Source organism: Phyllopteryx taeniolatus, chromosome 9 (assembly GCF_024500385.1).
Source record: "Phyllopteryx taeniolatus isolate TA_2022b chromosome 9, UOR_Ptae_1.2, whole genome shotgun sequence".
Taxonomy (NCBI): domain Eukaryota; kingdom Metazoa; phylum Chordata; class Actinopteri; order Syngnathiformes; family Syngnathidae; genus Phyllopteryx; species Phyllopteryx taeniolatus.
Genome location: NC_084510.1, coordinates 14,296,792 through 14,311,132, shown reverse-complemented (window position 1 = coordinate 14,311,132; position 14,341 = coordinate 14,296,792). Strand labels below are relative to the sequence as shown.

General features: G+C 44.4%; 1 protein-coding gene across 5 annotated transcripts in view; it reads right to left on the bottom strand.

The window, feature by feature from the left end:
• The window catches only part of LOC133483837 (calmodulin-binding transcription activator 1-like), a 71,725-nt gene that overhangs the window by 52,890 nt on the left and 4,494 nt on the right, over positions 1 to 14,341 (bottom strand). For all 5 annotated transcript variants that reach the window (XM_061785635.1, XM_061785637.1, XM_061785636.1 and 2 more), the window contains exon 3: positions 5,113 to 5,216. In XM_061785635.1, coding sequence (XP_061641619.1) covers positions 5,113 to 5,216 — 104 coding nt within the window. The remainder of the gene's footprint in view (positions 1 to 5,112; positions 5,217 to 14,341) is intronic.

Sequence of the window (14,341 nt, the reverse complement as noted above, 5' to 3'; positions counted from 1 at the left end):
GCACCAAGAGAGAGTAATTTTGTTCTAAGAACCGGAATAAAGCAGAAAACCTACATGTCGGTCTCAGTGAATATATTCTCATCATTCCTCTAAGTTTGCCCTCAAGACTTGGCCACCACACTGATGTGATGACAGCCCCACTTACCTGAACTAGCAAAAGCGGAGAATACCTCCACGACACAACCTGTTACTGGGTTAATCAAAGCACACTGCCGATGTGCAATTTTTAAATTTCACTTTCGTTTTAGGAGAAGTTCACATATTGACACTTTGCCAGCTGCGGGAGCCTAGATTGCACAAAAATGGCATGTTCCAAGTTCGCTGCTAAAAGAAAAGTGTACAGTTGAAAATAGGCTCTGGCACACACTCAAAGTGTGATGCCCCTGAATTATAAAAAATATATGCTGTTTCCCTTATCTCTTGTAGTTCTTTGGTGTTTATATTCTAAAAGAAAAGCGTTCTTGACCCCCTCCTGATGTATTTGTTTTGAATTCATGAGAGGGGTCATTTTTTGTTTTATCCAAATTCAATTCATTATTGTAATTGATGTCAAAATAGAAACATTTTATTTTAGTTTGTATTGTTTTGCTGTTTTGAATGAAAAGGCACTGTCATAGTATATTACTACCGTATTATCAAGTGGCCTGACCGACGTCAATAAATGGACCTTTGAGTCGTTGAAAAAAAAAAATATTTGTGGCCCTTTAAGATTTGTATTTGAGTAGTGGTGATTTAGTCTGAACCTAAAATGTACATGGAAGGAAGCCTGAGTACCTGGAGAAAACCCATGCAACCCCGGGTAGAGCATGCAAACTCCACACAGCCTGATCTGAGGTTTGAGCTCGGGACCTGACAACTGTGAGGCAGACCTGCAAATCACTAGACCACCATGTGGTTCACCATTCATCTAGTACCTATATCGGTTATCCTGTACAGGGTCACAGGGAGCTGGAGCATATCACAGCTGACTCCAGCACAAAAGACGGACTACACCTTGGTGTGGTAGCCAGTCAGCGCATACAGAGACAGACAACCATTCACATTCACATGAACATCGTCACTGGGGGGGTAACTGAACCCCCAAGTCAGAGGAATGTACCAATACATCAGTTATGTACTGTAAAATCTGACACAAAATGTATGCTTTTACAAAAAGAATAACAATACGTCTTGATTGACACTCACTGCAAGACTAAAAACAATGATTAATTAATTAATACCCCTCTGACTGACTGTGCCAATCAAAACTGAACACTATTATCTTTGTAGAGGTACAATATTCAGATTAAGTTCTTTTATTGGATTTGATTGGTCTAAGTGGCACTCCTGTGCAATCTAATGATTAAACTGTACAGGAGTGCCTAATATTGCGGCCAACATGGAATAACCAGATGTTTTTTAGTTCCTGATTTCCATATGTTGTGCAAAACGATTAATGTCTTGCCAACAGACACAGAAAAGAAAATCTGTTTTTGTTGCAGTAGCAAAAAAGATAATCCAGCTCAATCATCCAGAGCTGTGCACAGGTGAGGCAAGCACACGCTGAAATACGCACTACAGTACACACATTAGGAGCAATCCTATAGCTCACACAGCTGGGCCAATGAAAGCACCAAGCATGAGAAGCAGAAGACACAATGATGTCTTTAAATATGTAGCAAACTTTGCCTGGGTGGAAGAGGAGCTTTGAAGGAATTCACCGAGGGACACCGAACCTCCCCCTGAACTGAGCCTGTGCTTCCTCAGCAGAGAGAGAGAGAGAGAGAGAGAGAGAGAGAGAGAGAGAGGGGAGAGGCAATGAGAGATATTGATAGAGAAGAGGGTGACGCAGGAGTGTAAATTCAATGCTGCATAAAAGCGGCTTCCTCAAAAATACACCCGTCTTATTCCAACCCCATGATAGAATAATTCCACGCCCGTCAGGCAATGCAATTGTTTTGATGTGATGTTATCACCGGTCTTGTCTTCGATTACTTTGTGTTGTGCTGCAAAGCTTTTTATTCCCACCATATGGCCGTCATGTTGGCACAGCACCATGTGTCATCAATCCAAATACGTCATACACTGCCCTGGTGGCTTCTTGCAACCAGTTACCAGAACAGTAAAAAACTGAATGCCAATAAAAACATATTGCTCGACATTACAAATAGCCTCTATTAATATAATTGTATTTAAATAAAAACTGCCCTCATTGTTATGATTCCAAACCCGCCTCCTCCCACTGACATTTTTCCTGACGTGGCCCAGTCACATGATGAAATTTGTAATTGACTTCTGTCCCACGAGTACTCCCAAAAATGTCAGGCTCTAATAGAGAGGATTCAATGGTGAGTTGGGTATATATGGGAGGGGGTGCTCCGGTTGGCACCGTTTTAACCTAACCAGTATCGCTTGTGTGGTTTTTAAACACACAAGGACATGTTCAAATACATGCGCACAGGCACACACACACACACACACACGCATGCACGCACGCACGCACACACACACACACACACAAACCCGCACGCACAGTCTATTCACGTGAGCCCACTGTTCATTTGCCGTTGTTGCTTAACTCACAGTATGACCTTCATTGAGATGGATTGCATGAGAAATGTAATGACTTTCCTCAGAGAAAAACCACAAGCTAAATCAGCTTTGCATTGCATAATAATGCTGGACCTGGTAATCAATAACACAAACACACAAACACTCATTCATAATGGACTGCGCCGCCTGCACATGAAGAAAATGTCCCGACAGAGGCCAACCGCATTGCCATGGATGTCGCGAACCACCAGTGTCGAGCAATGCAATGCATACAAAAGATACATGATGTCCCTTTTCACCCATGAGACACTTTCCTGGGCTAACATCTTAATTCTCTCACAAAAACAGTCTGTGAAGATTCTAGTTATTGGTGCTGTCACGTGTAAGGTTACATGAGACTGGGAAAAGCACACGGCACTTATTAAAAGAGCAAAACTTTGAACAAAACTTTATTATTAGGAGAACTGTATAGGTGGTCAGGGTTGCCCATGCGGGGTAGGGAAATGGCTCTGTAGGCGTTCTTGATATTTGTGTATATTAAGTCGAGTATATTATTGCCCCCTGGTGTAAATTTCAATTGCTGATAGAATCCATGGATGCATAATGAGAACTGGAATTAGCATCAGAGAAGGCGCCCCAGTCATTCTCGTGAAAGATGCAGAGAGGATATGGCACAGGAAGCAAAAAAAGTTTGGCTTCTTGGTATAAAATCCTCCATGTTTTATAATTGGACATCCCATTAAGCCTGCATACAAGTTTTCCTTTTAGCAAGACTTTTACCATACTTCTTCCTTTCAGTGTTTGGACTAGGGATGGTCATAGTAATTGATAGGCGATTTATCGATCGTTAAGAATGTTGATTAATCATGCAATTGGGGAAAAGGGAGTGATCGACTTGGCTGCTACCAGCAGAGACATTGTTGATTCAGTCTCAAATAGGGGGAACATCATGTCATCAGCTGTGCTATTTGTCACATAACATTTAATGATTCACTAATTAAGAATTCTTGTAAAATGCATGAACAAATAATGCATTCATGGATCATTAATTAATTCCATAGTTAATGAAACAAATGCAGTCAAATACCTATTTCTAGTTTGTGGATGGACATTGATGTACCTGATAGAACATTAGGTGATTTAGGGTCACTTTTTGGGGAAATTTATTTTTATGACCAATCAATGCATAGTCTATATAAATAATGCAGTTTAGCAGTCCAACATTTTGGTTGTAATAAATGTATTATTAAGAAAGGTTTTGGTACATAATCTGGATATGGATTTTCTGTCTTATTGGGAAAACACTCAAATCTAGTTTGGTAATGGGGCTGAAAATTGAATCCAACAGTTAATTGACTTGCATCAGTATTTGCATCCTTCAATGATATAGGATCAGGAGCTATGTCCTATCTACTCTACTAAGGACTCACACATTTGTAGCTGACTAATGAAGTGTGAAAAAAATAACTCATGATGATCAAATCGTCAAGGTGCATGGTCATTGCTTTTGTTGTTTACTCATCACACAGAGATTTTCATTGTTCATTCTTCCTTTTGTTTTGTCGGCAAAATTACACACAGTATCTACGCCGCCGTTTACACACAAGGCAAAAAAAGAGCCCAAAATAGCAGGCCTTAACAGCGTCTATGGTTGCCTAGGAACGATGTCAAGATAACTATTTTCTTTCTTTTACTGACCCGTGGTTCATTCCATCTACAGGATAAAAAAGCCATGGATGAAAAGTGGCACTGCACAGCTTGGCTCAGCTCTACTCGTCTCCGTTTCGGGCGGTCGGAGTCAGAACAAAACGAACTTCCATAATGGAAGGAGAACGAGGGTATTCTGTGTTGACTTTATTGCATCTGGCTGAGGAGACAAAAATAATTCAAGCAGATTACCAATTACTATTGCTAAAAATAGTTCGGGGTTTTGTCAATGGGAAAGCATAAACAGTGAGATGAGCCACGGCAAGCCAAGCAGGTACTGTGCAGTGGAATTACAGAAAAGCCTCTGTGTTCTTTGTACATTATTTCTTAACCTTGTTAGTAGAGGTGCCAGAACAACTTGTGGAATGTGGGGCACATTGCTCAAGGGGCTTTTCCATTTTCACTAGGAAAACCATGCTTAAAAATTAAATCCACATCACTTTGCTGCATGTACTTATGCTACTGATAAGCAACATATGCTCAGATAGGCACCACCCAGTGCAATAAAAAAGGGGTGTCAAAACATATATGGTAAAAGGAACAAAGGGGTGTCAAAGGCAGGCCAAAAAGTGAGGGGGCTGGTGTCCCCAATGCCCCCCTTGTTCCGCCGCTTCTGCCTGTTGGGGTTACAAAGCTACACCGTAGGCCAAAATCAGTGCCATTTTAGTGCTGAGTTTGGGTTTGCATGTTTATTTTCTTCCCTTGTGTCACAGTTTCAGGTTTATATAATAGAAAAAAACTACCATCATCTTTGTTTACCTCCTCTTCATCCAGGTTTCATGATGACTTCAGCTAGAAATGAGTCACCAGCCAAAACACTGAGTTCATCTCACTGTCGCGCATATTTCCCTCACGAGCGTGTCACATTCTCACCTCGTTAGTGTTCCAACGATGGCGCTCCTTGGGCAGAGAGGAACATTTGGGCAGACACTCTAGTAGCTTCTTAGGAAGGTAGATTTTCAACTGGCCTGGCTCACCTGTAGTGAGGGGAGAGCAAGGTGAAGGTCAAGCAATGGATGATTAAGAGAAGACAAATACACATTTATTCAGCTTTCTAAAGGGGGGAGAATCTAGAAGGGTTTTCAAAGTGTTCGAGCCACTGGTTGCGTGTGCGCCAAAGCATATCCTTTCGGTTTATCGATGCCGGCATTTTTCTCTGACAGCTGCTCACTGCAAAACGTCAACATTCATCCATTAATTTTCTCTTCCGCCTGCCCCCATTAGGGTAGCAGGTGAGCAGAAACCTATCCCAGCTGACTTTGAGCGAGAGGCGGGGCTACACCGTGCACTGGTCGCCAACCAATCGTACGGCACATGTAGACAAACCATCATTCAAACTCACATTCACACCTGAGGACAATTATGAGTTTTTAATGAAGCTAACATGTATTTTTTTGGAGTGTGAATGGAACCGTGGAGAAAACCCACGCAAGCACAGACAGAACATGCGAACTACACACGGGAAGGCCAGGGCTTCGAAACATAAACCTCAGAACTGGGAGGCAGAATGTGCTAATCACGAGTTCACCATGCTACCCAATGTCAGCAAGGGACAAGGCCTGACCGCAAATAGTGAAAATCTGCGGATAATTGACCCCCATTATAACTGCATCGGGAAAAAAAACGAAAAAAACTGAAGAAGTGGGGATATGCCGCTATTCAGTGTTATCCATAAAAAACGGTGGTGGTTCCCCCTCTCAATAAAATAAGATAAAAAAAATAAAAATAAAAAAAATCAGCAAATAGGAGAAGCCGCGGGTGCCGCACCGTGAATATGCAGGGTTTCTACTGTATATATAAAAAGAGTGAAATCGTGAAATGTATAAATGCAATGACGCATATGAACTGTCAGGACTTTTATTTAAAAAGCAATATTATTGCAATATTAGTCATTCGAACTGCTCTAAGTGCTAGAGGACTCTGCATCTTTTTGCACAATTGTTTTTTGTCAATGTCTCTGTCTCCAAAGTCTTCTGTAAATTCTGTTGTACTAGAGCGGCTCCAACTACCGGAGACAAATTCCTTGTGTGTTTTGGACATACTTGGCAAATAAAGATGATTCTGATTCTGATTCTGATATGCAGGCATCCTGGCAAGTAATTTAGAAAAAAATTATCTTTGGATTTATTCGAGAAAGACATTACAAATCACTGCTAAAAAATATTAGGTTGTAGAAAACAACAGCTGACAACTGACTGGATACTCATATTAATAGTGTTAAGCTATTTTAAGCATGTGATTTAGCACCATCATTTGTTCATCCATCTAAAGGACATAAGAAGCTCATTTTGCTAAAAGGAGTTAATCCATTATAATTTAGAGAGATATGTTTTTTTAAATAAAGAAAAACAGGTTGCAAAAGTTGAGTTAATCAATGAGAAAACAAATATGTTTTAGAGGGATAGTCTGTAGTTCATAATCTTCCATCCATCCATTTTCTGTACTGCTATCCTCAACAGGGTTGCGGGCATGCTGGAGCCTATCCCAGCTAACTGCGGGCAAGAGGCAGGGTACAGCTTGAACTGGTTGCCAGCCAATCGCAGGGCACATACTGTATACACAAATAACCAGTCACACTCACATTCACACCTACGGGCAATTTACTGTAGAGTATTCAATCAGCCTACCGTGCATGTTTTTGGAATGTGGGAGGAAACCGGAGTACCTGGAGAAAACCCACGCAGGTAAGGGGAGAACATGCAAACTCCACACAGGTAAGGCCGGATTTGAACTCGGGGCCTCAGAACTCTGAGGCAGATGTGCTAACCCGTCACCCACCATGCCGCCTTCTTAATCATATGCCGCCTTCATAATCATATTAAACCTTATTAATACTGTAGGAGCCGGCATGGTGGACGACTGGTTAGCACATCTGCCTCACAGTTCTGGGGATCGGGGTTCAATAGACTAGATCACCCCCTAAATGAAAAACCAAATCATGTACATTCTATTGTGCACTGTAGTATGTGTGTGTTCTCCTACAGTATTATCCATCCAACCATCCATCCATCCATTTTCTGAGCCGCTTATACCCACAAGGGTCGCGGGAGTGCTCCAGCCTATCCCAGCCATCATCGGGCAGGAGGCGGGGTACACTCTGAACTGGTTGTCAGCCAATCGCAGGGCACATGTAAACAAACAACCAGTCACACTCACATTCACACCTACAGGCAATTTAGAGTCTTCAATTAACCTACCATGCATGTTTTGGTGATGTGGGAGGAAACCGGAGTGCCCGGAGAAAACCCACGCAGGCACGGGGAGAACATGCAAACTCCACACAGGCGGGGCCGGGGATTGAACCCCGGTCCTCAGAGCTGTGAGGCAGACGCTCTAACCAGTCATCCAGCGTGCCGCCTGGTTGGAAACAGTTGTGCACAATTACATGTGTGTCTCTGATTCTCTTTAATAGCAGTGCTACTCTACAGTGTATTTTCGTCATATGAGGGGGGACTTTGTGATGGTCTTCTAAGTAGGGCTGGGGGGGGAAAAAAATCTAACAACTTGGCTAATTCTACTTCAAAAATAGGTCAACGCAGAATATCTGCTTCGAAGCGCCGTCGAGACACCCCATTCCCCCAAAAAACAAAAATGTTCCGCGGACATTTATTGCAGACAAAAACAGTATTGGGCCACCGATAAACCACCCAGCCAAAAACAACAGAGGAGCGTCTGTAAGTGATTTTTAAGACACTAGTAGTAGATGTATACAGTGCATCAAACATGATGTATGAGTGAGCTGAATGGTAGTTAGCGTTTTTTTTTTTTTTTTTTTTTTTTACCTAAAATGGTAATCACCAGCGCGCTATTGCTAATCACGAATGCTAACCAAATTCTGTTCAGCGTTTGTACCATACACTCAGTACCAACATAGGCAGTTTAAGTATAGAAGTCCAGCCCTCAGAAATGAGAATAAAATGCAAGTTAGTCGTTGAAAAAAAAATTATAATTTTTTTGGTGAGAGTTAGCGTACTCGAGTACTCAAAGAAATATCTGCAGCATATGACGACGACGATGACAATGATGACGATGATGTGCAAACCCTATAAATGAACCCCCCCAAAGATTCAATAGTAACACTTCTGTCAAGTATTGACTAAACACTCAAAGCTTGGTTGGTGACTGACTCTTGCATTGGCCTAATCGCCATATTGCAGCACACTGTGTCGTCCACCTTGCCGCCACTTAGGTAAAAACATGCCTAAAAAGTTGTAAAAAATCTTGGAAGTTGAGCCATGGTCCCGGCCGCTCAGTAAAATATGTCTATACCAACAGTATGCAATAATAATTCAAGCATCTGGCCAAAGTCTAAACCTTTTGGACTCGTAACTCAAGAGATGGCAGGGGGGGCACGGGGTGTACAGGGAAGACCCTCGCAATCTAAGAACATTTCGGCAAGTATTGCCTAGACAAGCTGTTTCATGCGGATAGAATGAAACAGAAGACTGAATGCTATAATAAAACCCAATGGTGTTTTTTCTTAGTCTATTTTTATTTTACATTGCAAAAACGTTCTTTACAAGATTGAACCAAGTTTTATATCCACTGTAAAACACCCTGCTGCTGTAAACTTGACAGGACACAAATTTAGAGAACTGGGCACGAGTAATGGTTACACACCTTGTAAGTTATTTGAACCAAAACGTCTTGTCCACGGACAGCTACCAGTTATTGGTGTTGTTTATGACATCTGGTGACTGTTACTAATGTATAAAATATTGATAGCTTATTCATTCAGTCATCTTCCATACTGTACCGCTTATCCTCACTAGGGTCATGGGCGTGCTGGAGGCTATCCCAGCTATCTTCGGGTGAGAGGCGGGATACACCCTGAACTGGTTGCTAGCCAATCGCAGGGCACATATCAACAAACAACCAGTCGCACTCACATTTACACCTACAGGCAATTTAGAGTCCTCAATTAACCTACCAGGCATGTTTATGGGATGTGGGAGGAAACTGGAGTACCCAGAGAAAACCCACGCAGGCACGGGGAGAACATGCAAACGCCACACAGGCGCGGCCGGATTTGAACCTGTGTCCTCAGAACTATGAGGCAGATGTGCTAACCAGTCATCCATTGTACCGCCAATATTGCTAATTGTGAATATTTATTTTAAAGTGTGAAAATCGTGGAAAAGTTTATAACCATCTATTTTGTAGGCTATTGTTTTCTGGGGCAAGCATCGTGAAGGACTGTGAGAGGAAGCCGGAGCAACATCAAACCCAGAACCTTCTTGCTGTGAGGTAACAGACAAAAATATCAAGTTATTTGCTGCCCTTTTTCGGAGATCCATAAGCGCACAACCACTAATCATAGGCGATGTTGACACCAAAACCTCCACTGCAAAGGTCAGGTTGTCAAAATAGAGGTGCAATGAAATACTGAGAAGATGGTGGTAAAAAAACACCCTCTGTGCATCAGAAAAATATCACTTGGCCAGTTCAAAATGTCCTTTCAAAGATAGAGCCCCGGTGTATGTGCAAGTGTATCTGTGTCCATTTGTGAGCGTGTACCCAACAGATATGCTGCTCAGAATCAAAGAGAGCGTGCACTCAAAGGTTATTGATAAGCATTTGAGTGGAGGGCGTCCATTCATGACTCCCCTGGGAAGATAGGAATTATACACTCTACCTGAGGGCAGATGACAGAACAAGAGAAGGAGAGTGGGAGGGTCAGAGCTGGAGACACAGAAGAGTGGGAGCCAATGATAGGCAGAAAAGAAACTTAGCAGGGGAGAGAAATGTTTACACAGCTACAGTTTTGCAAGGACAAGAGGTGGAGCAACACAAAGACACACAGGAAGATAAGTGCAGCTCCAGGACAGGAGGGAGGTCTTGTCTTGTATGTGTGTTGGTGTTGGGAGGAAGTGCTCAAGCACGTATGCTGCCCCTAATCAATTATGCATTTATTAATAGAAGGCCTGAGAAGACAGAATTTCAAACAGCTGAACGGTGCCACAGCTTAGTTAAACAGCTGAATGGTGCAGCTTAGTTAAAACCTAATTTCTTTTTTAGCGGCGCTCCAGCCTCTCTGCGATGAATGCCAATCAGCGTTTAAACCCCACCTCTTCTGGCTATAACCACCACCACCCCTCCTCTCTCCCTGCTGTTCTGAAGAATTTTCATCAGAGCCTCGCCTTTGAAATGTTCCAGAACCACCACATCAAACAAAGCCATTCGGCACACAAACACACCCACGCACGCACACATGCAAACACACACGGTGGTTGCCAATCAAGGCACACAAATCACAGCATTTGTCCCAGAGCCATTCCCCCCCCCCGACCTCCCCCCCCCCCCCACCCCACACCGGTGACCTTGGTGCTGAAATTCCTTTCAAGGCACACCTTCATGGACACGATTGCCATATTAACCAATCCTGCCGATGCGTCTCCCTGCTCAACACAGGGCCAACGTTACAGATGAGCTTTTACACCCTGAAGAGTTGGGTTGTTTCTCACAATGCATCCCTGTTTCAAAATATTCAGCCTGGGTACTGTGGGTAATCGCCTTCCATCTGTTCTAAATGATCCTCTGTGGAGCTGTACTACGGTGGGACATGTGGCAAAAAAACTTTAGTTCTCTGAAGTTTTTGGCTACCCAGGGAAATTAACTGTCCCGGGACGCTATGAACAGGCTTCTAAATATAGAAATATCATGTTGTTTAGAGCGCAATCAAAATATTATGGAAAAAATATCTTGAAGTTCAAACCATCATCATGTTACATCACACAAGACGTCAGCAAAACGTGTGAGTTTTGCTTTCGCTTTTTGCATTTTTTTTGTGATGGCACCACAGAACGGTACCAGTGATGGGCAATATAACCAGAAACTGCACTTCAACATAGGAAAGGTTCTGGCTGCTCAGTAAATTATTAGCAATACAATAGATTTAATGGGTCACTGATGGTGTAGTGGTACACTCGCCTGACTTTGGTGGGGGCAGCGTGGGTTCAGTTCCCATTCAGTGACGGTGTGAATGTGAGCGCGAATGGTTGTCTGCGTCTATATGTGCCCTGCGACTGACTGGCGACCAGTTCAGGGTGTAGTCCGCCTTTCGCCCGAAGTCAGCTGGGCTAGGCTCCAGCGCCCCGCGAGCCTAACCAGGATAAGCGGTGTTGAAAATGGATGGATACATAGATTTACTATCAATTGTTAATTCTACTCATAAAGTGCCACTAGGTGACAGTATTGCTCTGCATACATCTTCCTAGTCCCTCCCCATTCATAGAGTGGATATAAAAAGTCCACACACCCCTGTTCAAATGGCAGGTTTTTGTGATAGAAACAAATTAGACCAAGATAAAAAATTTACACGATTAATTTCTCTTACAACATGTACAAATTCATAGTAAAAAATATATTTTCAAGAGGGGAGTAAAAATAAAAAACTGAAATTATGTTGCACAAGTGTGCACACCCGCTTACAACTGGGATGTGGCTGTGTTCAGAATTAATCAGTCAGATTCAAACTCATGTTAAATGGGAGTCAGCGTACACCTGCCACCATTTAAAGTGCCTCTGATTAACCCTAAACTAAGTACCACTGTTCTGGTAGGCATTTTGTGGCATTTTTTTCTAGCAGAAGCCTTAAGGTTTTTTGCTAACACTAACTGCGATTTTGATCTGTTCATAATTCCCTCCATTTTGTCTATGGCACAGTACCAGCTGCAGAAAAACAGCCCCAAAGCATGATGCTGCCACCACCATGACATTCACTGTAGGTACAAGCAGTGTTTGGTGACAAGCAGTGTTGTGTTTGCGCCAAACATACCTTTTGAAATAGTGGCCAAAATATTCAACCTTGGTCAACCTTGGTTTCATCGGACCATAACACATCTTCCCAGATATGTATTTTGTTACGGTCTGATGATGAAACCAAGGTAGAATATTTTGGCCAAAATTGGCAAAGTTATGTTTTACACAAACACAACAGGAGTTCGGTGAGGCCATGGAGAAAGACTTCCGGACGGCTTCGAGGAAATTCTGGTCCACCATCCGACGTCTCAGGAGAGGAAAGCAGTGCACCACCAACATTGTGTATAGTGGGGATGGGGCGCTGCTGACCTCGACTCGGGACGTTGTGAGTCGGTGGGGAGAATACTTCGAAGACCTCCTCAATTCCACCGACACGCCTTCCCATGGGGAAGCAGAGTGTGGGTTCTCTGAGGCGGGCTCTCCTATCTCTGGGTTTGAGGTCACCGAGGTAGTTAAAAAGGTCCTCGGTGGCAGGGCCCCGGGGGTGGATGAGATTCGCCCGGAGTTCCTAAAGGCTCTGGATGTTGTGGGGCTGTCCTGGTTGACACGCCTCTGCAACATCGCGTGGACATCGGGGACAGTGCCTCTGGATTGGCAGACTGGGGTGGTGGTCCCCCTTTTTAAGAAGGGGGACCGGAGGGTGTGTTCCAACTACAGGGGGATCACACTGCTCAGCCTCCCTGGTAAGGTCTATTCAGGGGTGCTGGAGAGGAGGGTCCGTCGGGAAGTCGAATCTCAGATTCAGGAGGAGCAGTCTGGTTTTCCTCCTGGCCGTGGAACAGTGGACCAGCTCTACACCCTCGGCAGGGTCCTCGAGGATGCATGGGAGTTCGCCCAACCAGTCTACATGTGTTTTGTGGACTTGGAGAAGGCGTTCGACCGTGTCCCTCGGGGAGTCCTGTGGAGAGTGCTTCGGGAGTATGGGGTACCGAACCCCCTGATATGGGCTGTTCGGTCCCTGTACGACCGGAGTCAGAGTTTGGTCCGCATATCCGGCAGTCAGTCGGACTCGTTCCCGGTGAGGGTTGGACTCCGCCAAGGCTGCCCTTTGTCGCCGATTCTGTTCATAACTTTTATGGACAGAATTTCTAGGCGCAGCCGAGGCGTAGAAGGGGTCCGGTTTGGTGGCCTCAGTATTGCATCTTTGCTTTTTGCAGATGATGTGGTTCTGTTGGCTTCATCAAGCCGTGACCTCCAACTCTCATTGGAGCAGTTCGCAGCCGAGTGTGAAGCGGCTGGGATGAGAATCAGCACCTCCAAATCTGAGACCATGGTCCTCAGTCGGAAAAGGGTGGGATGCCTTCTCCAGGTCGGGGATGAGATTCTGCCCCAAGTGGAGGAATTCAAGTATTTTGGGGTCTTGTTCACGAGATCGACAGGCGGATCGGTGCAGCGTCTGCAGTGATGCGGACTTTGTATCGGTCCGTTGTGGTAAAGAAAGAGCTAAGCCGAAAGGCGAAGCTCTCAATTTACCGGTCGATCTTCGTTCCTACCCTCACCTATGGTCATGAGCTGTGGGTCGTGACCGAAAGAACAAGATCCCGGGTACAAGCGGCCGAAATGAGTCTCCTCCGCAGGGTGTCCGGGCTCTCCCTTAGAGATAGGGTGAGAAGCTCGGTCATCCGGGAGGATCTCAGAGTAGAGCCGCTGCTCCTCCGCATTGAGAGGAGCCAGATGAGGTGGCTGGGGCATCTAATTCGGATGCCTGCCGGACGCCTCCCTGGTGAAGTGTTCCGGGCATGTCCCACCGGGAGGAGACCCCGGGGACGACCCAGGACACGCTGGAGAGACTACATCCTTCGGCTGGCCTGGGAACGCCTCGGGATCCCCCCGGAAGAGCTGGATGAAGTGGCTGGGGAGTGGGAAGTTCGGGTGTCCCTGCTGAATTTACTGCCCCCGCGACCCGACCCGGATAAGCGGTAGAGAATGGATGGATGGATGGACAAACACAACATTGCTTATCACGAAAGGCACACCATAACTACACTGAAGCAAGGTGGTGGCAGCATCATGCTTTTGGGATGTTTTTCTTCAGCGAGGTGGACAAAATTCGAATCGCCTCAAAACAGCAGTACGTGTTAGCACAAAATCTTCAGGCTTGTGCTCAAAAGCAACAAAAAAAATTATTCTGGATGTCCTATTAGAACAGTCAAACTTTGTTTGGGGTTAATCAGAGACACTTTAAAAGGTGGCAGGTGTGTGCTGACTCCCATTTAACACAGGTTTGACTGTGACTGGTTAATTCTAAACACAGCCACACTAGTTATAAGAGGGTGTACACACTTCTGAAACTACATAAACTCAGTTATTTATTTGTATTTCCCCTCTCGAAAAGATTTTA